At 53.2% G+C, this 25,352-nt stretch overlaps 10 protein-coding genes across 10 annotated transcripts; 6 read left to right on the forward strand and 4 right to left on the reverse strand.

Annotated features, from left to right (window-relative positions):
- Positions 1 to 78: 78 nt before the first annotated feature.
- BDZ99DRAFT_396406 (short-chain dehydrogenase) lies at positions 79 to 1,313 on the reverse strand (the record flags this gene model as incomplete). Its single annotated transcript, XM_033715989.1, has 5 exons — positions 79 to 306; positions 362 to 430; positions 478 to 789; positions 848 to 1,150; positions 1,239 to 1,313. 5 exons carry the CDS (start codon positions 1,311 to 1,313, stop codon positions 79 to 81), a joined length of 987 nt encoding a protein of 328 aa, XP_033572297.1.
- A 1,298-nt stretch (positions 1,314 to 2,611) lies between these two features.
- Positions 2,612 to 3,350, reverse strand: BDZ99DRAFT_466962 (uncharacterized protein). Its single transcript, XM_033720905.1, has 3 exons — positions 3,299 to 3,350; positions 2,987 to 3,171; positions 2,612 to 2,919 (listed from the first exon to the last, which is right to left on the reverse strand). The coding sequence occupies exons 1-3, from the start codon at positions 3,333 to 3,335 to the stop codon at positions 2,875 to 2,877; spliced, it is 267 nt and encodes an 88-aa protein (XP_033572298.1). The 5' UTR covers positions 3,336 to 3,350; the 3' UTR covers positions 2,612 to 2,874.
- Positions 3,351 to 3,846: 496 nt separating this feature from the next.
- Positions 3,847 to 6,410, forward strand: BDZ99DRAFT_424722 (palmitoyltransferase erf2). The gene is made up of 3 exons (XM_033717067.1): positions 3,847 to 5,145; positions 5,199 to 5,307; positions 5,353 to 6,410. The coding sequence occupies exons 1-3, from the start codon at positions 4,148 to 4,150 to the stop codon at positions 6,166 to 6,168; spliced, it is 1,923 nt and encodes a 640-aa protein (XP_033572299.1). The 5' UTR covers positions 3,847 to 4,147; the 3' UTR covers positions 6,169 to 6,410.
- A 1,178-nt stretch (positions 6,411 to 7,588) lies between these two features.
- Positions 7,589 to 9,057, forward strand: BDZ99DRAFT_396702 (SET domain-containing protein; the record flags this gene model as incomplete). The annotated part of the gene is made up of 4 exons (XM_033716007.1): positions 7,589 to 8,078; positions 8,131 to 8,504; positions 8,569 to 8,768; positions 8,823 to 9,057. Coding segments are annotated over 4 exons (1,299 nt in total), but the record flags the coding sequence as incomplete, so codon positions are not given.
- A 2,074-nt stretch (positions 9,058 to 11,131) lies between these two features.
- BDZ99DRAFT_396314 (PMT-domain-containing protein) lies at positions 11,132 to 14,225 on the reverse strand (the record flags this gene model as incomplete). Its single annotated transcript, XM_033715983.1, has 5 exons — positions 11,132 to 11,692; positions 11,740 to 13,203; positions 13,256 to 13,539; positions 13,589 to 13,878; positions 13,939 to 14,225. 5 exons carry the CDS (start codon positions 14,223 to 14,225, stop codon positions 11,132 to 11,134), a joined length of 2,886 nt encoding a protein of 961 aa, XP_033572301.1.
- Positions 14,226 to 14,778: 553 nt separating this feature from the next.
- Positions 14,779 to 16,488, forward strand: BDZ99DRAFT_490870 (putative pre-mRNA splicing factor; the record flags this gene model as incomplete). Its single annotated transcript, XM_033723073.1, has 2 exons — positions 14,779 to 15,979; positions 16,187 to 16,488. The coding sequence occupies 2 exons, from the start codon at positions 14,779 to 14,781 to the stop codon at positions 16,486 to 16,488; spliced, it is 1,503 nt and encodes a 500-aa protein (XP_033572302.1).
- A 697-nt stretch (positions 16,489 to 17,185) lies between these two features.
- BDZ99DRAFT_525042 (uncharacterized protein) lies at positions 17,186 to 17,794 on the forward strand (the record flags this gene model as incomplete). Its single annotated transcript, XM_033725962.1, has 4 exons — positions 17,186 to 17,239; positions 17,371 to 17,535; positions 17,620 to 17,732; positions 17,785 to 17,794. The coding sequence occupies 4 exons, from the start codon at positions 17,186 to 17,188 to the stop codon at positions 17,792 to 17,794; spliced, it is 342 nt and encodes a 113-aa protein (XP_033572303.1).
- Positions 17,795 to 19,105: 1,311 nt separating this feature from the next.
- On the forward strand, positions 19,106 to 21,181 carry BDZ99DRAFT_502174 (uncharacterized protein). Its single transcript, XM_033723872.1, has 2 exons — positions 19,106 to 19,345; positions 19,575 to 21,181. The coding sequence occupies exons 1-2, from the start codon at positions 19,187 to 19,189 to the stop codon at positions 20,892 to 20,894; spliced, it is 1,479 nt and encodes a 492-aa protein (XP_033572304.1). The 5' UTR covers positions 19,106 to 19,186; the 3' UTR covers positions 20,895 to 21,181.
- A 445-nt stretch (positions 21,182 to 21,626) lies between these two features.
- BDZ99DRAFT_525044 (uncharacterized protein) lies at positions 21,627 to 23,442 on the forward strand (the record flags this gene model as incomplete). Its single annotated transcript, XM_033725963.1, has 7 exons — positions 21,627 to 21,815; positions 21,866 to 21,941; positions 21,999 to 22,008; positions 22,062 to 22,258; positions 22,307 to 22,399; positions 22,454 to 23,245; positions 23,342 to 23,442. The coding sequence occupies 7 exons, from the start codon at positions 21,627 to 21,629 to the stop codon at positions 23,440 to 23,442; spliced, it is 1,458 nt and encodes a 485-aa protein (XP_033572305.1).
- Positions 23,443 to 23,617: 175 nt separating this feature from the next.
- Positions 23,618 to 25,089, reverse strand: BDZ99DRAFT_525045 (cytochrome P450; the record flags this gene model as incomplete). The annotated part of the gene is made up of 4 exons (XM_033725964.1): positions 23,618 to 23,823; positions 24,128 to 24,420; positions 24,481 to 24,993; positions 25,031 to 25,089. 4 exons carry the CDS (start codon positions 25,087 to 25,089, stop codon positions 23,618 to 23,620), a joined length of 1,071 nt encoding a protein of 356 aa, XP_033572306.1.
- Between the last annotated feature and the right edge of the window lie 263 nt (positions 25,090 to 25,352).

Raw genomic sequence — 25,352 nt, forward strand, 5'->3', positions numbered from 1 at the left:
GTTTGATATAACTACATAGAGGGGTGATGCGCCGACTACCAGAACTCCAGAGTGCACTGTACACTAATTTTGTAAGACTCACAAGTATTTTCGAGTTTCTTGTTGGCACCATGCAAAAAATCGATCGGCTACCTCAGTCCCTCCCTCAGTTTTCGATTTCAGGCTTGTTCGTGCATGTCCAGGAATAACGCCTTTGCGACCCCAGGGAATGAAAAACTCCCCATTATCAGCCCCCGTGAGTTTAGGCGAGAAGCCTGCGTATAGCTCGGTGTATGCGCCGTACTTGGCAGATTTGAAGACCACGCCCTACGAAACGGTCAGATTTATTAAGCAAACAAGAGGTTGTTTGCCCGAGACTTACTATGGCCATACTCGCAACCGCGGGCATGTTGCGTTGCAGTTCGGTTTTCATCAAGCCGGGATGGAGACTCTGTACGAATTAGCCCCAGCTTCGCACATATGGGCTGGCACTCTTACTACACTGAGTATGCCATCATCGCCCAAGGCCTTCGCAAATCCGGCACCCAGAAAGACGTCTCCAAACTTGGTCTGCATGTATCGATCCATGCCCTTGTATTCGTCAGAGGGCACCCCATCTTCCGTCAATGTTACGCCTCCTCTCGGTTTCCCAAAGCTCGTGAGTAGGGAGCCGACGAACACAACCCGAACCGCCTTGAAAGGCTTCTTTGCGGCACCCTCTGCAATAGCGGTTCGTCGAAGAATCGGCTCGAGGAGTTTAGTCAGTAGAAACGGCGCAAGACAGTTTGTCCCCATCATAAGATCATAGCCCTTGACAAACATCAGCGCCGTCAAATACCGAAACACTCATGACATTTCTTCGACTTACTTGCGTCGTCTTACTGCCTTCCGGCGGCATCATCACTCCGGCATTGTGCACGAGTACATGTAGCTTTTCCTCCCGCTTTAGGAAGTTGTCGACAGCCCGTTTCACCGACTCTAAGTCCGCGAGGTCGACCACGAACGCCTCGAGCCGGCCTTTCGATGAAGGGTGCGCGGCTTGGATGGCCTGGAACCCTGTTTGCACCCGCGAGGAGGATCGGGCACCGATGTAGACGGTTGCGTTGCGGCTGTAGAGTATCTTTGCGAGCTCGAGGCCTACACCGGAAGCGGAGCCAGTTACTAGTGCGACCTAGGGAAGACGTATCCGTTATTATTGGAATAGGAGGAACAATCGGAAAGAGACAGAGGAAGGGGGGGAAAGGGATGGTCTTAGGTACCTTGCCAGTCTGGTCTGGAAGCTCTTTCTCCGTGAACGACGGACTCGGAGGGAAGCATTGGCTGAGTATACTCATGATGAATAGACAAGTGAGTATACAGAATACGAGAAACAAATTTTAAGTGTCCAAAAAGTAGTATTTCTGAGAGGATTTCAAGTTGGAAAAGCAGAGGTGATCGAATTAAGTGATTTTTTTTACATTTGGGATCGCGACTACCTATATCCTGTTTTCCTACCTCCAGCGGCGCATCGAATTTCAGTATCTGAGTAAAGACACATTTTCGCTGCGCAGAAGGGGGGACTCGCAGTGTTGTCCCGCGTCCCGACTATGTTGGAAGGGCTTTGAAGTCACTGAGCCGAACGTGGTCTGTGCGGGCCGGACGAGAGGCGTGCAGCGTAACTCCGGGTAGTCTTGAATAGAATGGGGAGGGAGCCCGGAGACGGTGGGATTTTGGATTTTCAGAAGACGGCGGTCGCCACTGCTTGAATGTGGCTACTTACCAGATATTTGGGCCAGCAAATGTAACCTTCACAGCGGTTTTGTCTGACGTTGGTATGGACAATCTGACTCGACACGGACACCAAAGAGGATCAAGAAGACGTACAGCAGCATGAGTCCATACAAAAAGGCCTGGTCGGGAGCAATATGTTAAAACGCCCATTGTCGTTGCAATCCGAGCAAGATTGGAGATTCCATCACTGACAAGCTAGCTACCCATCCCTGTTGAACGAAAGCAAAGGCTGGAATATGCAGCACTCCAAGCGCAAGAAATACTAGTACACATTACCATCTGGATCCATTGCCGTCATCGAGCAGTAATTTTCAATCAAACCTCACAGTATGGATATCCATGGCTATTCTCGTCGCTCAGACCGACTCCGAAATCTGAGGGGTTTTCTCCATTCGCCTCCGAATCACGCGACGAGCGAATGCTGTTCCACAGTACCACTATTGGGAGCCCATTTAACACCTTGTACATCCCGTATCTGTAGACCTCTTGGTTGCGTGAACTCCATATTGGGCTCCAGAAAAGTGGACAGCGAAGAGAGCTCCGGTGTTTTATCAGCCCTTGCTCGCTTTTGTACTTCTCCGCCCTGGTTCGTGCAATGGCACAACGATGCTTATAAGCAAGGAGTCGCGCATGATCCAAATAATGGGACAAGCTGGTTCGTGAGATCCGCTAGTCAGGGCAGAGTGCGTCTGCCTTACTTCGAGATATATTCTAGTGACGTTATGGTATATTGAGAGAGCATTAAAGCCGTAAGTGAATAGCTTCAAAACCACGACTATTGGCAGATTGTATAGGAGAATAAGAGTGGTATGTTTGGGATAGAATTGCAGCAGGTTTAAGTACTGTAGAGATATTGTAACGCCTGAAGTGTCGGTAACCGGCATGATGAAGTGAGCGAGAGAATCTTTAGGGCTTGAATTAGCGTAATTAAGTTTGAAACAGACTTTATGCCTGGGCAAGACACGCTGGAGACCTTTACTATTGCATGTCAGTTAGACAGGGAAATTCCAGTTGCTCTAATTCGTACAGCTCCGGGACCCAGCCTATCTACAAATTTCATAGGGCCCCCATGTGAAATCGACAATGCCTCGAATCTCAAATTGTCTACTCCTTTGTTGTAAAACTCTAGTAATCATCCTTGCCCCACTTGTTGAATCGGTCGTGTAGTTCCTGGAGTTACTTGTCAGAAGTATTCTTGTGAAGCAAGCTGCTGTGGCATGTCCTCGGGTATAAGTACCTTGGGAAGGTTCACGTTAGGGATGATGACGCTGTTTAGCGGCGATGGGGCGTCCTTCTTGGGGGCGTTCCTGTCGCCTCCGGGGTGGTACTGGTACGCTGTAGCCCCGCCAGACTCCTTCCAAGGCTCGCTGTGCTCTACCTTGGCGACATTGGCCTCCGAGGTTGCAGAGGTGGGCGAGCGGGCTGAAGTCGAGTGTCAGCAATTGTCTGGGTCATCGACAACTATAGAAGGCGCATTTGTGTCGAAGGCACTACCAGCGGGCGCATCCGCATAGTGTAGGGTTCAAGGTCGAAACATGGTCATGCTCACAGAAATGCCATCCGATGAGTCCAGCGGCTCCGGACATGATGCCGAGTAGAATCTGTCAACGGGGCTCCAATTAGCTCCAATTGCAATATAAAGCCACAGACTCTGCGCCGTGTGGATGATGGAGGCGTACGAGAAGCTCTGGGTCCCGCTTAGCACCCGCCTTGAGGGCGTCCTTGCCCTTTTGCCTTTCGCCGGCATTGATAGCCGCCTCGGAGGACTGGAGAAGGCGGCCTGAGGCCCTAAAGGCAGATCGGCCGATGAAGGAGGACATGGTGGTTTCGCGTGGGCAATGGCGGCAGCGTCGATTCGGAGGGGTGGAGTGGAGAGTTGCTGGAGCTGTCGTGGTGGAGAGCTTTGATGGCCCGGTTGAGTGGTGTGAGGTCCAGTCGAGAGGGCTGCCAAGGCCGTGCACGTGATCTTGCCCAAAACCTCCGGGCAAATGAAGATCGCTGACGCAGACGGCCCGGTTCAGGCTCAGCGTTCAGGAGAGCGGGCCCTTGCAGCGCAGCATCATCGCAGCGCACCCCTTTCTGTCGCGCGCCAGGTCCTGGCAACTGACAAGTGCCGCCTTATACATACCCGCTTCCACGTCTTTCTGATTGCTCCAACACACCCTGCCGCTCCCTCTACTGTGTTTCGTTGCAGCTTGCTTTTCCCGCCATCTGCGCCTGGCCTCATTTTCAAATCAAGCCTCACTTTCGAACTCGAGGCCATGAATCTGGCTGGAAACACGACTGAAACCGTCGAGTCTTCGATTGCGCTGCCATCGCACTGACATCCCCGGCTGCGACATCACCAGCCAGCCCTTCTTTCCCGACATCTACGCTCCTCCAGGACACCAACCCGCGAATGACGGACAACATCGCAGAGGACGACGAGGGCCCCAGCACTCGCAGCCCGCGACCAAACCCTGAAAACCGCAACTCCACCGGCCGAGTGCAGACGACCACGGGCCCCGTAGGAGAGCCTGGGCTCCCACCGTCCCGACCCTCATCAATCGCGACCGCCCAGTCCGGAAATCAGAGAAGATGGTCGCAAGCACCACCTTCGCGCCGTGGAGCAGGCACACAGGGACCGGGACAAGGAAGCATGGGGAGTGTTGGCGGTGTTAGTCGTCCTACCACGGCGGCGAGCAGGACTCATGTCCCCTCTATTCAGTCCCACGCGTTCTTCCGCCCGATGAGCTCTCAGCGGCTGCAAGCGCAACGTGGACAGAGGCCAGCCTCTATCCTGGGCCCTACGTCTGCGTACACCGAGGGAACTAGCGACGCTGGTAGCAGTCCGTATCGACAGAGCGCAGGTTCAAATCCGACTATCAAAGGAGCAGCACCACTAGGACTACACCACGATCTTGACGGGCCACCGCCACCTTCCCGGGGCACTGACTTCACCGATATTCCAGACAGAACTACTGCAAACACCACACCAACCGGCGCGGAAACTGTGAGAAGTCGCGGAGAAAGCATCACACCATTACAACGACCGACCCGACCGACGCACCTAGACCTGTCAAACGCTCACAAGAATGGCTCCGGCAAGCTACCAACTCCGACGAAGTCACCGCGGTCATTCCGCTCAAGCTTCATGCTACCAAGTCGCGGCGGCGGGTCTACCCAGATACGTCAAGGGCACGAGAAGCTGGCGTCTGTGGAGTCATCACCCAGATTGGAGCGAAAGGAGACCACTAAAGATGTAGTCAGGAAGGAATTGGGAAAAAACTACCAGTACTTTTCCGGGAACACAGTCTTCTGTTGGGGGGGTAGGTTCCAGAACACACGGGATCGGCCCGTGAACATTGCGACCGGACTCATGGTTGTGATTCCAGCAGCATTATTTTTCGCCTTTTCGTGAGTTGTGACAACGTCGCTTTGCCGACTACAGCTGACAGTTGGAATTGCAGGGCGCCGTGGCTTTGGCATCACGTTTCACCAGCGATACCCATTGTTTTTGCTTACATTTTCTTGATATGCATGTCGTCATTTCTTCATGCATCACTCACTGATCCCGGAGTGAGTTCTACAGCCATCACCTCTAGTATGACGCTAATCCTCCAGATTCTCCCGAGGCATTTGCATCCATTTCCACCACCTAATCCTAATGACGATCCTTTGAATCTTGGCCCGTCCACCACTGAGTGGATAATGGTCGTGTCCGCAACATCACCCAATGCTGCGATGGAGGTACCAACGAAGTACTGCAAGAGCTGCAACATTTGGCGCCCGCCGCGCGCTCATCATTGCCGTGTGTGTGACAACTGTGTCGAGACGCAGGACCATCACTGTGTTTGGCTCAACAACTGTGTTGGACGTCGCAACTACCGCTATTTCTTCGTCTTCGTCTGTTCTGGCGCTTTGATCGGCATCTTCCTCTTCGGGGCTACTTTGGCTCACCTACTTGTCTGGAAATCCCAAGAAGGCAAGACTTTCGGGGAAGCTATAGACAAGTGGCGCGTTCCTTTTGCGATGTTTATATATGCCATTATCGTCACGCCGTATCCGCTGAGCTTGTGGGGTTACCACCTGTTTCTGATGGCACGAGGAGAGACTACCCGGGAGTATCTTAATTCTCACAAGTTCTTGAAGAAGGACCGACACAGGCCATTCACGCAAGGGAACTTCTGGAAGAACTGGCTTGTTGTGCTGCTCCGGCCTCGACCTCCGACCTACTTGCACTTCAAGAAAGAGTACGAAGAGGGCGACCAGAGGTTCGGGCCACGGAGAAGTAAGAGGACAGCTCCGTTGGCTCAAGAGCAGCAGGGAGGGGGCGTGGAGATGCAGGACGTGAGCAGCACAGTGCCCAGTTTCCAAGGTCCCGGTGCGATGTCTCCCATGAACAGAACGCCACGGAGTACTGTCCTGGCCGAGGGCTGATGCGGAGTGTCTATCCAACTTTTCTTCACGAAGCTCTGTTATACCCTCCACGCAAGCGTTTTTCCTTTGTCTGTAAAGCTGCCAGCCCGAGAGCAGGCGGCACCATCTTCGTGTAGTATAAGTGACGGGCTGGCGCTGTAGCGAGCGAGCTGGCGGAGGTGGTTGAGCGGTATATATCAAGACTAGGTTGCTGCGAGGCGACGCCGCATACTATACAACTAATTAATCACCCTTCACGCGCGCCCCCGAGCTCATGCAAATTGCCCTGAAGTGATTCACTGGCAGTGGTGGAATGCGAGGCCGGTGGAACGCAATGATGGGGTCTAGGCCCTAATTGGACAGCGGCTCCAATGTTATGGGTATCCTTTTGGAAATCCCTCCCCCTCGAACTCTACAATCAACACCCCTCCACCTCCGGGGGACCATCTTCAATTGTCGTGTGCACCTTCTCGCCCTTGCGCAGCTTGCCCGCCCATTCTCTGCTCGAGCTTTTCGCTGTTGCTTCCAAACTTTTGAAGTTCCCCCGCGTTTGCTTGACCTCCGGAGCACCTTCTCTCGCGCCTCAGCCTGAGCCTTACCACCTACCACCTCCTTCCTACCCACCACAACCTCGCCCAACCGCCACCTCAACATGGCTGGCCGAGCTACGTCGCCCGACTCGACGTCCTCGACGCTGTCATGCATCAACGTCGTGACGCCCGTTGACAGCGCTGCGTGTAGCTCCGTTCGCGCGTCGTCCAACTCGACACCTCCGACCAGCTCTGGCGATTCGGCCAGCATTCGCTCCGACGCGATCAAGACCGACGCGTACACAGAGAATCATCAGCCGGAACAAACGCCGGAGCGGGAGAACGAGGAGGAGGGCATGTCTCGTCGGCCGTCCCGGAGGTCGCGTAAGAGCGTGCCCACGTACAATGTCAAGATTCTTGCCGGGACCACGCTTCACACTCCGATCAAATACTTGCAGAAACACATCGACGATGTCATACACGACGATCAGGCTCAAGAGCAGCTGGAGGCTGAGCAACACCCGCGAGAAGTCACTGCGGAGCCGGAGCCCCCGACGCAGGAGAAGGACACCGAGGATGGGGAAGGCAAGCAGCCTGGCCGCCGCCTTTCACGGCGATCGCGAACCAGCATACCAACCTACAACCTCACGATGCTTGCCGGCTCCCACGTGCACATTCCAACAAAATATCTAGAGAAACACACGCAGAATGTCATTAGGGACCGTGAAATCAGCGGCAGCACACTTGCGGCAGGCGATGATGAATCAAAGGATACGAGCTCTAGGAAATTGGACCCTAATCACTCCCCACACTCTCCAAACGACCAGCTTGTGCAGGAGTTGCGGGATAGGATCAAATACGCGAAGCTGCCGAAGTCCCGGAAACTTTTATTCGAGGCAACTCACAATGCAATGACTTCGGCCAGCTCGTCGCTCGGAAAGAGAAGCCGAGATATGATTGAGAGCGGCAAGGGCAAACTTCAATCGCTTCGGGGCGTACGTAGAACCCAGTCCGACAGCAACCTTCGGCAGGCGGCTAAGCGAAAGAGACCTTCTACCGCGTCGGCAATGGATCTTGATGTTGATTCGGAGGAGGACTCGGAGGAGGATTCGGAAGAGGAGCAGAAATTCTTCACGCCCAAGATGAAGAAGTGGCTGGGCCAGGGCTTGTACATCGGGCAACACAGGCACTTTGATGCTCGGCTTACTGAAACTCAAAACAAGGCTAAGCGGAAGTCTGTCGCTACGAAAGAGAACAAGATTCTCCCGATGCCCATGTTCGCAGGCGAACGATTGCTATCGGTACCATACAAGGACGGACGCGATTTCAAGTTGCCGTTTGATACCTTCTCCCCGCTACCTAGGAAGGCTAAGCCCGAGGACTGGAAGAAGACATCGAGAAGTAAGTCTTATCCAAAATGCGCCGAGTGTGTCTTCTAGCTAACGAACTCTAGATCTTTTTGTAGGCGAGGCGGGCACGCTATGGAAGAAGGCCAAAGTCCAATCTGACTCGTACTGCGAGTGCAGCCCAGAAGATGGATGTGGCGAAGATTGCCCTAACCGCTACATGTTCTACGAGTGTGACAGCACGAATTGCCATCTCGGACCTGAGTTGTGCACCAATCGTGCTTTTGCAGAGTTGAAGCGCCGTGCCAAGGGTAACCGGTACGATTATGGAGTTGAGGTTCTCGAGACAGCGGACCGTGGCTTCGGCGTGCGTGCCATGCGAACCTTTGAGGCCCATCAGATCATCGTTGAGTATGCTGGTGAGATTATCACCCAAGACGAATGCGATCGAAGGATGAAGCACGAGTACCGGAACAACGAAGTAAGTCGGCCTTTGACATACCACGAAGTGGGTGAGTAGAACTTCTTTCCTGACATGATTGTAGTGCTACTACCTGATGACTTTCCACAACAAGATGATCATCGATGCTACTCGCGGCTCGATTGCTCGGTTTGTGAACCATTCTTGCGAGCCTAACTGTAGGATGATCAAGTGGACTGTTGCCGGAGAACCTCGCATGGCCCTGTTTGCTGGCGAGCGTGGAATCATGACTGGTGAAGAGCTGACCTACGACTACAATTTCGAGTAAGTTTCACGCCGTCTTTCGTTATTCCTGAGCATAGCTAAACATATTCACAGTCCTTTCTCATCAAAGAACGTTCAAGAATGTCGATGTGGAACGAGGTCCTGCCGTGGTGTACTGGGGCCTCGACCAAAGGACAAGCCGAAGTTCACTCCCACGTCACTTGTCGCAGGCGCGAAGCGGAAAATTCAGGAAGTCTTCAGTAACAAAGAGTCTCGAGGCTCAGCTTCCCCGAAGAAGAAGCGCAAGGTGGCTGAAATTGCTCGAACTGCCATCTCGAAGGCAAAGAATTATACTCTCATGGAGTCCGAGAGCAGCAGAGCTATGAGAATCGAGAAAGAGGTCGCTGATGCAAAGGCTAAGAATGACTCGCGCGCTGAGCGCCTGGTTCGACGCTCGTCCTCAACAGTCACACTGACGTCTCGCCGCTCTATGACGCTCCGCAAACCTTCGTCATCTCTGAGGACCGTCACCTCAACGTCCTCCAGGAAAACGAGGACTTTTCTCATTAAACGTCCCACGACTGCTGCTCGGAAGGCTCTCTCCCAGCGAGTTTCGCCGCGTAAAGCATTATCACGTCGTCGGATTCCGGTAGCTCGGATTCCTCCATCTTCAGACGAGGACGACGAGCCTCCTAAAGCAGCATCGCCTCGTCGGATTCCAGTAGCTCGGCTTCCTCCATCTTCAGACGAAGACGACGACACCCCGGCTACCTCTACTCGCAAGACGAAAATCACAGCCAAGAAAGAGGGACCAATGGCGAAGATCACCAGGAAGGCGAATCTCCAGGCGAAGAGGGCCAGGTCTAACTCAAAGGCCGTAGAAGCATCATCCACACTGAAATCCACCAGCTCCTTGAACTCAAAGGGCTCAGGTTCCTCCCTCCGGCAGACCACCCTCCCCTTCAAACGTGTCACCGCAGTCGACCTAAAAGCAAGCGCTGACTCATCAAGCGAAACCGAGTCCGATAATGACGAGGTCGACGGCGCAGTTCGAGAGTTTGCGAAGCTCCCCTCCCGTGTGTCCAAACGCCCATCCACCGCAACCTCGGTCCGCAGCGCAGCAGTCAGTGTGAAGAAGAATGTGGTCAGGAGCGTGCGTGGACCTCGACGCGCGGCTGCCGTGGCAAAGATGGGGCTGGGACTAGGTGTTAAGGGGATGGGCGGATTGGGAGAAGGCGGAAGCGGCAGCACGATCAGGGTCATCATGGGGAGCGACGATTAGGGGCCGAAGGTGCTCCCTAGTACGGTACTGCGTCGTTGGAGACCGTGCTTATGAGGAGGAACCCGAGTCTCTTGCTTCAATAGTGTTTTCAACTACACTTTCAGCAGGGTCACTTGTTACGAGCGAGCGAGGGCTATGTGTGGGCCTTGCTTCTGTTTTTATTTCTTTTTTCTTTCTCCCTAAGGACCATTCCTCGGGGTTCTGCGTACGGCATTGCGGGTGGGTGCGAGTGCGGGTACTGCTATGCGTTTTTTCCTGCTTCAACGAGGCAGATATGAAGGATGCCTCCCGCTTCTTCATGGGCCTTTGTTCCCATCATATGCTACAGCGTTTCTTTCCGGCCCTCTTTTCCTTTTCTCTCTCTCTCTCTCTCTCTCTCTCTTGTCGGTACGGGCTGGGGGCATCGGCGGGCATGTGGGGGGCACTGGGATTGCAGCCGGCATTCAATGGAGGGTTGAGCGAGCTGGGGTATATTTAGTTACCGGCTTTTTCTGCGGCGTGCGGGGCGAGTGAGGGGCGCGCGGTGTGGAGGGTTCTTATTGTCTCTTTAAATAGATGGTTAATTAGGTTTGTTTACTGCATGCTTTGTGTTTTTGAGAGGTGATGACTTTTGTAGGGAGTGGTGTTGAGGATGTAGTGATGCTTGGAAGAGGAGGGGTGTCGTGAGATGTATGGGTGGGAATGTGTCTGGCATTTGCAGCGATGGACAGCTCGAGTTGATGTTCATCTCAACCTATTTCGTTGCGCATAACAGTAACTTTGAGCTGCATGTTATGAGGGAAAACTTGGGATACCGTACATCGAGTTCTGGAGTTGAGCAGCCTCGAGACATCAATTCAACGTCGTTCATTCTTCATCCAACACCATGTAGTACTTCACGCAGAATATCCGACATTACGACCTCATCACCACGTGTGAATTATGCAAAGTAATATACGTAACCCCAACTCAACCAGGCGCCACGCCCTCCACCCGACAGACCCAAAGTCACTTATACCCTACCCTATTGTACAACAAGGAAAAGAAAAGTGATTTCTCTCCTCTTGAATTTTTCCCAGTGAGCATAACAACATTGTTGCCAGTTCTACCAGTCCCCCCTCCCCCGACGCCAGATAGGAGAGTGAACACTGCCAACACTCCTCTACTTCGTCGCCTCTGAAGCCTCGCTTGCGGGTTTCGGCGATCCCTTCGCCTGATCCTCAATGCTGTTCTCCTTCGCCTGGTCATCACCCACTGCAATGGTCGGCGGCGCCTCACTGGCGTCAGCTTCGCCGGCATCACCAGTCTCGGGGTTGCGGGCCTCCGCATCTGGGTGGGGAGGGGGGCGGCCCTCTGGGATCCGGCCGTCTGGCGCGCCCTCGAACTCGCCGTCGTAGACCTCGTTTCCGTTGGCATCAATAACCCTCGTGCGGGTCTCGTAACGCGTCTTGAAACTGACCTTGCCTTCCAGCGCCTTGACCTGCTCCTCATCGAGGAGGTTGCCGTTCTCGTCGCGATACTCGATCTTTTCCTCGCGGGAGACGATAGGATGGTTGGCGGCGTTGAAGGCGGCGAGGGGCGTCACATTTGCGTCGTCGACAGGCTCATCAGGCTTCTGAGCCTCCTGTTGGATTGGTTGTTGTGGTGGTGGGATGACAGGTGGTGCTTGAGAGGTAGGCACGGCGGAGATGGACGGATAGATCTGGGTTGTGTATTGATCATACTTGGATCTGTCAGATGGGAAAGTCTTGAAGAGACCAACTAACTTACGGAGGTATGGAACGTGTTGCAGTCCCAGTCCCAGGTGTCGAAAAGCTTGACTTTGTTGCAAGCATCTCTGGTCCAAGAATTTCCATACGCGAGCGGAGAATATAGAGTAAAAACAAAGATGGCGAAAGAAAGGAACGCAATCGCGGCAGCTTGGCCAATAATTGGACGCTGCTTCAGCCCCAGTGCGGTGAAGCGGTAGCTGACGAAGTCGTACATCTGACACATAGCCATGATAGCAAAGTATAGAGCAGGGAGATAGTGGTGGAGGAAGAGCTGACGCGCCATCAAGTAGAATGGGAAGTAATGGAAAGCCCAGCCGAGGATCGATACACCGATCTCGTAGTCGAAGCGCTTGAAGGTTACCTGGGAATAGTCCTTGAACCCTCGCTGCCATCTAAGAACAGCGAGACCCTTGATGGCAACAAAGAGAGCGATAATAGCGGTAGAGCTCCACCAGATAACGGGGTTGCCGATCAAGTAGATCTGGCGATTGTCCTTGCCCCAAAAGTTGATGCCTCGGCGAAGAATTGGCCATGACGGAGGCCTCGAGTCCCAAGCATGAGATTCAACGAGACCAGCATTCGTCCGCCACATGACCTTCTGCAGTTCCCAGAATTTGCCAAAGAAGCCAGGGTTTCGGTAGTTGACCTTCTCAGCTTCGGCTCCTAGAAGAGGATGTTCGTTCGACTCGATATACCAAACGCTGTTAGGGAGCGTTCCGCCGCGAGCACAGGTGACTTCTTGCTGTTCATAAGCCCAGTCAGGGAGCTTGGTCTTGTGGGAGAAGAGTACGCAGCCAGTCATGATATGAACAAGCTTGAACTTGGTTTGGATGGTCCTTAGTCGCTTTTTAGCTTCTGCTCCGTCCGACATGGACTTGATGATCTCGACACGGAAAAGATCATTGGCGTCGCCTTCAAACCCTTCGTATCCGTAGGCGGAGACCTCGTTTTGCCAATCAGCTTCGGTGACGGGTGCGCGAACGTCGTGAGAATGAAGACGTCGGTCGGTGGTAACATGATAGAGTTTGAGGACAGCGCCATCCTCGATGAACTGAGGTCCGAAGTTATCCCAAGCCTTCGGCCCTTCTACCTTGGAGCCATCAGGCATCTCGGGGAGAGTTTGATTCTCGAGGACAAAAATGTTGTTCTCGTCCTTGTGTGGGTATAGCGTAATCTGTTGCTGCTTGCTTCCGGTGGGGTACATGTGGCTGTGCGAATGGAGATAACCGCCTTGGGTGTTGTGATGACGGATGGAGACACGGCTTCCAAAAGCTATGTCCGCGGCCACGTCTTGCATGCCCTTCGAGTTGAGGGTGGCCTGGAACTCCGAGGACATGAAACCGTCGCCATCACCTGGGTTGACCAAGCAAAGGAAATGGACTCCAAACATGACCATGTAGAATGTCACTGGGATGACAATTAAGCAGAACGTACGGGCGAAGAAGTGTTTGAACCAGAGTCTCTGTAATTGCGGATTAGAATCAAAAGTCAGGCTAAGCCATCAGGAGCCTTACCGGAGTGACATTCTTTGAATCACCAAGTAGAACCCAGAGCTGGAGGAGTGTCAAGCTTCCAACCCAAGCAATCGTGAAAAGACCAACCCACTTCACGCTGACCGTAGCTCCAAGCCCTACACCTGTCGCGGCAAGCCAGAACCACCAGGAGGGCTGAAATGCCTTTGAGGGGCCCTGCTCGTGCTGGTTCATGAAGCTTGTCCAGGCTAGAGCAGTGATGGCAGTAAATATAACCAGGGGAGAATCTAGCAGAATGAGGCGAGACTGGGTAAGGAGGGCATTGTCTACAACATAGTTAGTCATGTCTCTGGGTTGAAGGGCAGTCTTGCATACCGAATAGAACAAGGCCAGCCCCAAGCGCAGCCGTAGTGGTCCGGCATCCAGCAGCCTTGAGTGTCAAGAACATGGTAGGGATAGTCGCAACACCGCACAGGGCGGGCAACAAACGCATGGCCACATAGGGAACACGCGGCTCTAGATAATCTTTCCCAATGTCTTTGAAGTCGAACTCTCCGTCAAAGCCAGCCAGCCATCCAGCCAGTGTGATAAGTAATTTCGCCAGAGGAGGGTGGACGTCCATGAAGAAGCGGCCCTTGATGTACTTGGAAGCAAAGCCACCGAAGCTGAAGACAACGTTAGCACAAAAGCCCCAATGTCTAGACAGTATGCAAGGTTGGACCTACTGGACTTCATCGAAGACGACACTGGTTGGCTGGTATATCCTGAACAGGCGCACCACAGCAGCAGTCAGGGTCAGGACTACCAGCAAGGTCCAATCGGACGACGGGAGGTTGAAAATGTCATGATCCGTCACGCCCTCTGATGTGTAGCCTATAGGTGCGGGCTTCTGCTTCTGTGCCTTTTTTCCATTCGGGCCTGGCGATCGTGCAGGAGATCGCGCAGGAGATCTGCCCGCTCGCCGGGCATTCTTCTCCTGAAGATATGGATTATGTGCCGTCCGGTTCGCCATGGTCGCGGACGGTGAAAGAAAGCGAAGATCGAGGAGCTGGGCCTCCAACTTTTGTGCGGACGGAGCCTCAGCCGGTTGCAGCTCTCGGTGCCAAGGTCGCTGCGAGGATAGCGGAACAAAAGGTGAAGAACAGATGAAAGGGACCAACTGGGGGGTCAACGAGAGTAAGAAGAAAGGCTCGAGGAATTGCTCGGCGAGGAGATGTGTCGACACATTCGAGTTCAGCCCAGGGGGTCGTTTAGGGACAAGCCTGCACCCAGCCTTCACGCCGCGGCTCGAAATAGGTGTCCTTACCTCCTAGTCCCTCGACTGACCGCCTCCAACCACTGGCTGCGGAGCTCGGAGCTCCCAGGGCTGCATGCCATGGCACGTGATACGGCCCCACGTTATTCCCTCTCCGATCGATAGTTCTCGCCATGGCAAATCGCGACTCGCGGGCGACCTCAGACTTGCACCCTCTCTCTCTACAGCAAGCGTGCCCTGCGCAAGGCCTGACCTCACCATGGCCCCCGCCGACCTCAACATGACGCCGCTCGACGCCGCGGTGAGCAAGATGCCGAGTGACATAATTCTCCCGCCTGCAGGAATCCGCGAGGTCATCGAAACAACCGCTGGCTACATTGATCGCAATGGCGTCGTATTCGAATCCCGTCTCCGCGATAAGGAGCACAAATCCCCCAAGTTCTCCTTCCTGTTCCAAGGCGACGCATACTTCCCCTACTACCAATGGCGGCTTCGAGAGATCGGGAACGGCAGAGGTACTGATGTTTCAGCAGGACGAGTCGGAGAAGCGTCCAAGGAGGCGGAAAAGTCAAAGGGCCCTGTACAGCCGCCCGACTTCGAGTTCTCGGCCCGCATGCCCAACATGAACGCGAAGGATCTCGATATCGTGAAGTTGACGGCCAGACACGCCGCCGGGAGGGGCCGCGCATGGGTAACGGCGCTGTCGCAGCGTGAGAACGGAAACCCTCAATTCGACTTCCTCCGCCCGCAGCACAGCCTGCACCAATTCTTTACACGCCTCACGGCTCAATACGCCGATCTGATGAACGCTGGAAGCCAGGACGACGGCCGGATTGAGAAAGCGCGTGATGCGCGGCTGGAGCACAACGTCCGAGATCCCTACCAAATTCTCGAACAAGCCAAGCAGAGAGCCGAGTATGTCAGGTACCAAGCACTGCAGAAGCAGCAGGAGGAGGAACAAGCTGAGAAGGACAAGATGGAGTTTGCCCAGATTGATTGGCACGATTTCGTCGTTGTGGAAACTGTCGAGTTTACGGAAGCCGACGAACAGGCGGACCTCCCGCCGCCAACTTCGAAAAGCGACCTACAGTCCGCTTCGCTCGAACAGAAGGCCATGATGTCGCTCAACCAATCGAATATGCGCATCGAAGAAGCCATGCCAGGCGAAGAGACGTACTACGTGCCACATGCGCCACATGCGCCAGCGGCCCAGATGCCTCCCCCACAACCAAATTGGCAATCTCAGCGATCAGAACCAGAACCCATGGAGTACAAGTCGCAGGCTCAACAAGCTCAAGAGGATGAAGATGAGCGCCGGATTCGCGAACGCCAAGAGGAGCGGGAGAAGGCAGCGCAGGCGCAAGCAGCTGCGAAAGGTGTCGGTGGACCTATGCGTATCAGGAACGACTACACTCCTCGCGCGCAAATTCGAAAGCAGAACGTCGGGCTGGCTTTATGCCCCAATTGCAAACAGCAAGTGCCTTTCACCGAGCTCGAAGAGCATATGCGAAGTAAGTTTATCTATTCCTATGACCTCTTCTCGCATCCTGCGGTCAGCGGGCAGATAGCTGCAAGGATCAAATACAGTGCTGGAAATTTTCCGACTGGTTTGATTGGCCTATATGGGCGTTGCTGACTATAAGAAACCCTACACTTTATACACAGGATGCGAAAATAAGTTTTATCTGTTTCTGTACAGAAGCTAACCGTCATTACAGTCGAACTCCTCGATCCACGCTGGAAGGAGCAGAAGGCCCGTGCTGATGCCCGTTACTCCACGACGAACCTATCTACCGCAGATGTCGCAAACAACCTCAAGCGTCTTGCAAGCCAGAGAAGCGACGTATTCGACGGGGTCACAGGTCTACCTATATCTGAGGAAGAGGCCGCACGGAGGAAGAAGGCTGCAACGAGCTATGATGGCCAGCCAGAAAGCAAGGATGCCGCTCGTATTGCGCAGATGCACAGCTTGAACATTGAGGAGCAACTCAAGCAGATCAAGCAAAAGTTCACCTCGTGAACCAGGATTCCAGCTGAGATTAAACCGGTTTCTCTTGTTCGGTGTGGTATTCCCCTGAATGGCATGGAAGGCGTTGGATGGTTTGAAATGTACAATACCTTGGTCAGGGCGGTAGCACCCGCAACGAAGGGCGATGAGGGGGCTGTTGGAGTACGCGGGGCATAGATAACGGGGCACACTAATTCTAGGACAAACTGTCTCGTGGGTACACCTGCCTGCCACTGCTTGGGGTGCTTTAAAACATTTTCAGAAATCTAAACAGGATAGAAGCTCTTCACTCTGCGCTATGTGGAAACTTGTTGAGGCACTTCGAGCAGTGGTAAACAGGTGCACCTATGCGACAGCGTGGTTGATGAGTGTCAATACAGAAGTTGGTAGTCCACAAACCCGTAAACTGTATACATACTATTGCTGTGCCTGTGTGCGCTTGTTTAGCACCGCTTGAGGTCCTCTGGTATATTATTATTATTCGTAGAATACCAATTCTAGCATTTCTAATAGCTCGCCGGGCCACCTCAGACGGTGTTGAAATGCTTGAGTGTGCCACTTGTTTCATGCCTAGCGTGCAAAGACCGCTTCTCGGAGATCGTCGTCTCCTCCGCCGCCAAAAGACTGACGCGCTAGATATATTCAACCTCCCACCCTGCCTACTACTCCCTCAAAATCAGTTTTGCAAAAGTCATTTGCCTGTATCCAGATGTCACTCACACAGGCCGCGAAAGGCGACATGCCGTACCAAGTGCGATCTCTTGTGAGTATTCTCTGATATCTCCGCCACTTCCGCGCCTTCTCCCGAGCGTACGCATCCCTCCCAGCAGTCAATCTCACAAGTCGATACCGAGAAGAGCCCTTCAAGAGAAGTAACTGACGGATAGATATCAGTACCGGTCATTACTCCGACAAAGTCAACAGTTCGCGGCGTACAACTTTCGAGAATATGCAAAGCGGCGGACGCGCGATGCGTTTCGGGAACACAAAGGGGATACTGAGGAAAGACAAATACAGGAGTTTATGCAGAAGGGCCTGAAAGAGCTGCAGATGTTGAAGGTAGGTTAGCAAAGCGTCAAGATTGGGTTCTTGGCGGCTGAGGAAGTGTGAGATGGCGCGCATGCTAACTTTCGGATTCCACAGAGGCAAACAGTCATAAGCCAATTCTATCAGCTCGATCGATTAGTGGTTGAAGGTGGGAAGACGGGAAAGCAGAAGGGGGATCATGGTGGCATAGTGCGGCAGAAGGACACTGGGTATGCTGCTCTAACTCCATTTTTTCTCACAGAGGTATCTAACATTCAGCAGATGGGACTAGGTCTGTTTTCGTGTTGCAATTGATCCCCGTCATTCCTAGTTACTTCCTCACTGACGATGTTGTATCGTTTTGAGCTGTTATTGCCCAGCTCTTTCATAAGATCGGCAATACCAGACCATGAGCTGGACTGTATCATAGATAGAGGTTTGGAGAATGTGAAATATGAACTCGGAGCCTGTAGGAGTATGTCAGCTACAGTATCGTCTATGGAATAGTCTTCACTTTACTATAAATCTCAGCTTGCTCAATCAATTCGTGATAAACCAGCCAAATTTGTTTTTTGGACGCCTTTGAAAGGTCAAGCATGATATCGCGTGTAGAGATTCTCTTCGGCAGGTAACTATTGCCAGTCTTGAGTCTTGGAGCGAACAGCTTCGCCTCTCTCCAACATCGCGCCCACCACCAATTCCACTGCCAGCGCATTCATCGCAAGCATCATTCAACGCGCGCACGTAAGTATGTTGGCGAGATCTTGATGGGTACACTGCATATTATGAAGATGCATATATCAAAAAAATGCACTCCTGCAGCACAGCGTCCAATCTTGACCTGGCTCAAGCGCGCGCTGCACCTAAACACCACGAACAAGGGAACACCCGACGCTGCTTCGGCTCTGAAATCCTTCTATAGGTATCGATACGCCTCATGTTCACCGATCGGTATTCCAGGCTCTGTTGGTAGTCGCAAGCTATAAAGACCTCGTGTGGAACTCACTTCCCGATGGCTTGAACTCTCGATTCGCCTCATGTTCACCGATCGGTAGTCCAGGCTCTGTTGGTAGTCGCAAGCTACGAAGACCTCGTGTGGAACTCACTTCCCGATGGCTTGAACTCCTCACAGCTACAGCAGCAACCACCATGTCAATGCCATCTAGAGCTTACCAACTGGTGAGAATTCATCCATGGTGAAGGATTCAATGTTCAAACCGCGCCACTTCGGCAGTAAGTCTAGCCACTAACAATTTACGGCCCTCTACCTTCCCTGTTTGATGGCATTTGACATATGTTTTGCTGTCTAGTCACTTCGTACGTTTGTTCCGCCTGATTGGCATGGGAGCATACTTAAAGACTCTCTTCTCACAGCTATATAGGGACATATCAGTTTCATTTTCTGCGCTGTGAGATAGGGCCAAAGCCGGTTAATTTTCGTCAGGCCGCCAGGCATAGTATACCGGGAAATAGAACACTCAAAATTGGGTGCGAGCGTACCACTTTGCATACTTTTCCACACCTCAACACAGGATGCACGAGCTGGAAATTTTATCGGAAACGAATTCAGCTCCTCTGTACATGCCTTCTGGTTTACAGAATTATTGGATAAAGTTGTGATGCAGGAAAATTTACGTTGTAATCGGCAAGTTTAGTAAGCGAGTGTTCCATTTCCCAGTGTGCCATGTCTGCCGCGGCTCTGAGGTTCACGCGCGACGCGACTTCCTCCACCGCGCCTCAATCTCAATGGTCACTACCTCATCGCTACTCAGCACTTTTGGGAAGGCGCTTTTCACTTAGTTGCCAATTAGCACCGTCAGTTCGGTTCGTCGTCATGGCTCCGGTACGATATCCCCTTTCTCTTGTCACATGGGATCGATTTCGCCTTCGCTACCGTCCAGCTTGTTATCACTTGTATCGAGTCGGAACTCCAATTATGTGTATGTTCTATTGAGTCCATACATCATGCCCAAGGAAGCGTTCCAAGGCAAAGCATTCCACGACCACGGCTATGCCGGCGTGGGATAGTCCTATCATCACATTGCTGAATCTCATGCTGACGCCTGCCATAGTTTCGCGCTCGAGACCGGACCAACCGCTCGGGACGTGGTCAAGTAGAGCACAATGTACTCGAAGGCTTACCAATCAATCAATATCGCGAGGTAGAAGTTACCATCGGTCAAAACCTCGAGGAAAAGCCGTCGACAGACAAAGATGCTTGGCCTGAGCTTCGCATGCCTCGAGATTCACATCTCCTCCCAGAGCACTCGCAGCGAATACTCCGTGCTGCTCGCGCTGGCCGGTTGTTCAGGCTGCCACTGCCGGTAGACGAGGAGAAGGAGAATCCCGACGAAGAAGAGGACAACAAGCAGACCCAGCAGACCCAGCGAACCTTCACCGTCAAGAAATACGTCAAAGTTCCTCGAAGTGCAGAAGAGCCAGAACCGGAGTACTTGGCCAAGAGACGCAAAGGTCTGCCTTCTCAATACTCCGTTTACAGTGGCGCAGTTGGCCCGCTAGCACAGACTGGATCGTTCCGAAAGACCAAAGTCAAGAAGGTCGATAGCGAGGGAAACGTGAGCATTTACGAAGTGCTTGTTCCTGAAGGCCAAACGTTGGAGGGTGAAGTGCAAGAAAACGAAACTTTACCCGATGCCGCCCCCGTGGCTGCTGTTCCCGGTACAGTGGTCGAAGGTGTTGGGGTTGTGAATCCAGAGGGAGTGGTGGTCTCAAACGACCTCATGCAACAAACCCCACCTCGTAGGAGACCTCCCATCTCAAAGAAGAAGAACAAGAGGGGTCCTGGAAGAGGGAGGAAGAAGGTCGCATTCGAAACTGGAAGTGCTAACGAAGGTGTTGTAGCAGCGGACGGCTCTAGCACCTTAAGGGCCCCAGGCCATAACACGGAACGCGGATCGACTGGACCTTCTGATGGTGATACTTCGATGGCGGACGCCCAGGACGGGGAGGACGAAGAAGGCGATGACGGTGAAGATGAAGAGGGATCGGATGATGATGATCGAGAGGAGGGCGAGCTTCCACAAACACCGGCGCAAATCTCATCTCCCACGAAGAAAACCGAACTTTCGACAGATCCAGTCCCAGAATCGACTCCTCCATCCGCACCAGACACCATAACGTCCCCAAAGTCTCCTGCTAAAGCAGAACCGAAAGCCCGACCTAGCAAAGATCCTTCCAGCTCACCAGATCTTCCATTAGTCATTGCTCACAGCCGGCAAAACTCAATGAACCAGATTCTTACATTGGATTCGCCCAGTGCTCCTGCTGCAACTGCCTCTGAGGATGTCCACTTTTCGGACGGTGAACCAGATCTCTTTGGTAGCTTGGAAAGGCACTTGGATAAAGAAGGCAAATCGGACTCCACTCAGTAACTTCTCCGACTTTGAAGGAGATTGGTCTTCTTTGAGGTTGAGTTGATTCAAGTATCTTTGGCGTACGAGAGATGGCGTTGCTTAGTTGTTCGTACTCGTTGCTTGGTTTACTACACGTCTTCGGTGTTCAATGCGTGAGAAGATATTTGAGCCTCCAGCAATCAATGAGGCGTTGGATGTGGAAGTTTTGGGGAAATGCTACCTCTGTGGAGTATTGTTGTCATGACACCTGAGCGCCGAAGGAAATCAAATCAGTCTGTAAATAGTAAATAATAACTTGTTACCCTAAAATGGAATCTTTCGACCAATTGGCGTAATGAGCGTTTCGGTTGATGCTCACCTGGAGCAAAGTGTTCAGTATAGCAATGCAAAGGTGTAGGCTTCGATGAACACAAAGTGGCAGTCTATTTTGACCCCATTTGAGGTGCTCAAGAGAGCTATTAGGCTTGTCAAAACTCTCGTTCTCGAATTCTTATTAACATACCAGGGTACCTCAAGCGGTGCTAGCAAGTGTGAAGTATCGGAGGTCTTACAAAGGTAGAACACGTGCACCGAGGCTATGGCAACCTCCGCATCCCCACCAGCGGGCAACAATCCATCAGCACCATAAACACGACCATGGCCTCGCAACGGTAAAACAGTGTCACTACACTCGCCGCTTCAGTAATACCCTCTATCCGCAGAAATCTGTCACCCTGCAGACTCCTAGCTCCTCTGTAGCCTCCAGTAGCAATGTCTAGACCAAGCTCTCAGAGTATGGCAGGCACCAAAGGCATTCATACTCGGAATATGTCGAATGCCTCTGCGCCACAAGACCCGAGGGCACAGCGAAGAGGCTCAGTTCTTTCGAAGCCAGAAATACACTACACGGCCTTCATCAGGCTGCCATTTGCGCGCGGCGACTTTGTAGATCCTCCGCAGGTACAGCTTCCTTGTAGGGTTCGAGAGGACGGTCAAGGCTAACAGTATAGGTTGATTGGAACGCGACCAAAGATCGAGCTCTATGGAAGATCATCTCCCGGTCCCCGAAAACGGCCGACCTTGACTGTATGCTCCTCTCTGATCCACCAAACCTAATCCAAGAACGAAGCTAATATACTTCAGGGGAGGACTTGTATGCTTTCCAAGGACACAGAGTGGCCAACGAATGCTAATTTCAAGCTTCAGGGCCCTAAAATTCCAAGTCTCCCAAGCCTTCATGCTTCAACAGGCAGCATGGCTATATGAACGACACCTGACACACGTCCGCGCGCAAATGAAGAAGGTTGGAGGCTCAAACACTACTGCGACGGGATCTGGCGGTAGCTCGCATACAGTCGTCGGCGGGATACCGATGAAAAGGCCTGAAAGTGGAGGTTCCGCAGGTTGGTGTGTTCCAAATGTCACGGTAGCCATGGACTTACATCTACCAGCTTCGAGAACACCTTCTGCATTATCTATTCGCCTCCGGGATAGTCCCATACCTAGAGGAGATACTAGCACACCAGGAACGCCACGGACAATGGGTACGTTTTGATCGGATATCCTGCTCCTTCTGCATGCCTTCTAACCTCCCATAGCACCGCCATTATCCCGTAACCCATCCACAAATACAGTAACGCAATCCCGGGCGCATATCCCAGCTGCAGCTACAACTACAGCCCCCCGTTCTCATCTCCAGCGCTCGTTCCGCTCTTCCTTCCCTCCGCCTCTCAAATCCACACCTCCGGTCCTCTCTCCGCCGCCTGAGCCCGCTACAAACACTTCAGAACCGGCATCCCCAACCATTAGTGCCCTCTCATCCTCGAGCTCTTCCGAGTCCTCCGAAGATGATACGGCAAACCCGCTCCACCGCAGCCAGCTTTTCAAGCGCCCGCCACGCTTCCGGGCTCAGAAACCGCGTGGCCTCGCTACTCTTGAGGACGAAGACCACGAGGGCGACGACGAAGACGACTCGGGCGCCTTTCTCCCATTTGCCCAAACCGAACGCACCTCAGAAGCGCCCAGGAAGGACGATCCGAGTGCAACGCTGCGAGATACGTCGCCCCTGCCCGAACGTGTCCCAAACCCAAAGTACCTCTCCGAGGACATCAACAAGGCGCCCGTCTCTGCCACCCACAGCAACTTGCGCGGCGGAAGCTCCAAGGGGAAGGGCAAAGCGCCTATGCATCCCATCAGCTCGTCGGCGACCAGCTCCGCCAGCGACGCGCCACACCGGCCGTCAGCTATGAGTCCGCACGCTTTAAGCCCGCGACACCGAGCGGAGTTAGCGCGGTTGAGCCCGCGGAGGAGTGCGAGCGGAACGGGGGGTGGGAAGAGGGAGGGCAGTGATGGGACGCCGAGTATGGGCAGTAGTTTCAGTGATTTAGATGGTATGTGAAATCTCGAGCCCCCCGTTCCTGCCATTGTCGATAATACGTGTGAGTGTGAGCTTGAAGATGAGTGATTCGCTGACTCTCTCTCTCTAGACGCTAGCATAACGCAGTCGGCGCTTGAGGAGGCGCTGTTGAGCAATATGCAGCATGGGCGCATGAGTACGCTCAGCCAGCTTCGGTCGAGGTATCTCTGATGGATATTTTCGCCGTTATTCATTGATTTTGATATGAATCTTAGTACCACGATGTGTACACTTTACTCGCAGCATCCGGCAACACTATGAAATCATGCAGATATCACCTATAACAGGTAGTACGATATCCCAATGTGCACCCAAGCAATTACCTTTCCCGTTCAGACTGAGCTGCTCATGCTCCAGCCTGAGCTGTGGCTGTGCTAGGCGTGCCAGGCCTACTAGGCGTGCTAGACGTGCTAGGCGTGCTAGACGTGCTAGGCGTGCTAGGCGTGCTAGGCGTGCTAGGCGTGCTAGGCGTGCTAGGCGTGCTAGGCGTGCTAGGCGTGCTAGGCGTGCTAGGCGTGCTAGCTGTGCTGCTGCCCTTGTTTTCTCTGTTAACTGCATTTTTTACAGTTCGTCGTAGGCTTTCAGCGTGGGTTTTAATCTGGTTGATCCACAATTTCTAGTCGGGTCTAATGACAGGATGATCTTGGTTATAGATAGCAGCTTGACCTGTGATGAATTGTATTAAGGTGCTAACGAGTAGCTATATAGTGAAGAGAGAAGAGAGGTTTGCAGGTGGCAACGGTGGCAAACAACAGGCAAGCTGAGCATTTAGCTGAGTTCGAGCGAGCTGAGAGGAGTGAATAGAAACGTGTTACTGGCTGCCACTACACCCGTACCGAAACCCGGACGGGCATACCATCCGCCGGATGCGCACCCCCATTGCCTGTCTGATAGGCGTGCTCCCCACGAAACACGAGCGGCCGAATTGTCGGATGCAGCCTGTCCCACTCTTGATACGCATCCCTGAAATCAAAGCGGCGCACTACCATCAACAGCGTGATCCTGAGATCGAGCATCGATAGCGTCTGGCCGAGACAATTGCGTGGCCCAAACTCGAACGGCCGCCAGGCACCGCGGACAGGATGCAGAGGGTGGTCTTTGGGGACAAGAAAGCGCTCGGGCAGGAACTCGTCGGGCTGTGGCCAAAACCTGGGGTTGCGGTGAAGCACTCAGTGCAAGATCCAGACACGGCAACCATCGGTAGGGTACTCGTTTCCGGTGTCGTCGTGGAGATGCACATCTGGGCGGCCGATGCGAAAGCCTGAAGCTGGAGGGAAGAGGCGGAGGACCTCTTTGATGACGGCCACGGTGTAGTCCAACTGGTTGAGGAGGTGGGGATCTTTGCGGAGCGCATCTGGAAGAACGGACAGGTCGGTGCCAAAAGTCCTGTCGTGCTCCTCGCGTAGTCGCTCTAGAACAAGAGGGTGCTTAGAGAGGAGGTAGATTGCATAGCTGATGGTAGCGGAGGTCGAGTCGTGGGCGACGAAGAACATCATGCGGAGCTGCATAATGAAGTACTTCCTGGCACTGGGACGGATCGTTGCCGTGGCCTTGTCTTTACACGAGCGCATGTAGTCACCGAACGCGAGGTCAATGGCGGACCGACTGGTTTCCGAAGAAAGTTTGCCGGCACGCCACTCAACCCAGCGGTCGTCGAGTACAGAGGAGATGTACTTGTCCATAATGCGGCCGTTGTACCACGAGATGAGTTTAATGAGCGGACTGAAGCGAACTAGCGGGCTCCTTACAAGGGGGTAACATGAGCGGGCCAGCAGCGCTCCCTGCTAGCGCTGGGGCTGCTTTAGCCGTATGAAGCATAGCTGTTCGTATTACAAATATGTAGAATCAACCAGAATAGCTAGATCATCATATAAAACAACAAGAGATCCTTGTATCTTGTATCCTAAAAATGCCGAATCTTGTACGCCGGAACCGTGGCCACCATCCCCCTCCTCTGCTTTGTTATCCCGTCCTTCGACAGCCAGGAACACGGCTCTCTGTTCGCGAGCGTGATATTGCGTATACCCTTAAGCACTATGCTGGTTGGACTGATGAGAAGATTAGCAGCTCTCTTGGTGTCT

The sequence above is a fragment of the Mytilinidion resinicola genome, assembly GCF_010093595.1.
Source record: "Mytilinidion resinicola strain CBS 304.34 unplaced genomic scaffold BDZ99scaffold_19, whole genome shotgun sequence".
In the NCBI taxonomy this organism is placed as follows: Eukaryota; Fungi; Ascomycota; class Dothideomycetes; order Mytilinidiales; family Mytilinidiaceae; genus Mytilinidion; species Mytilinidion resinicola.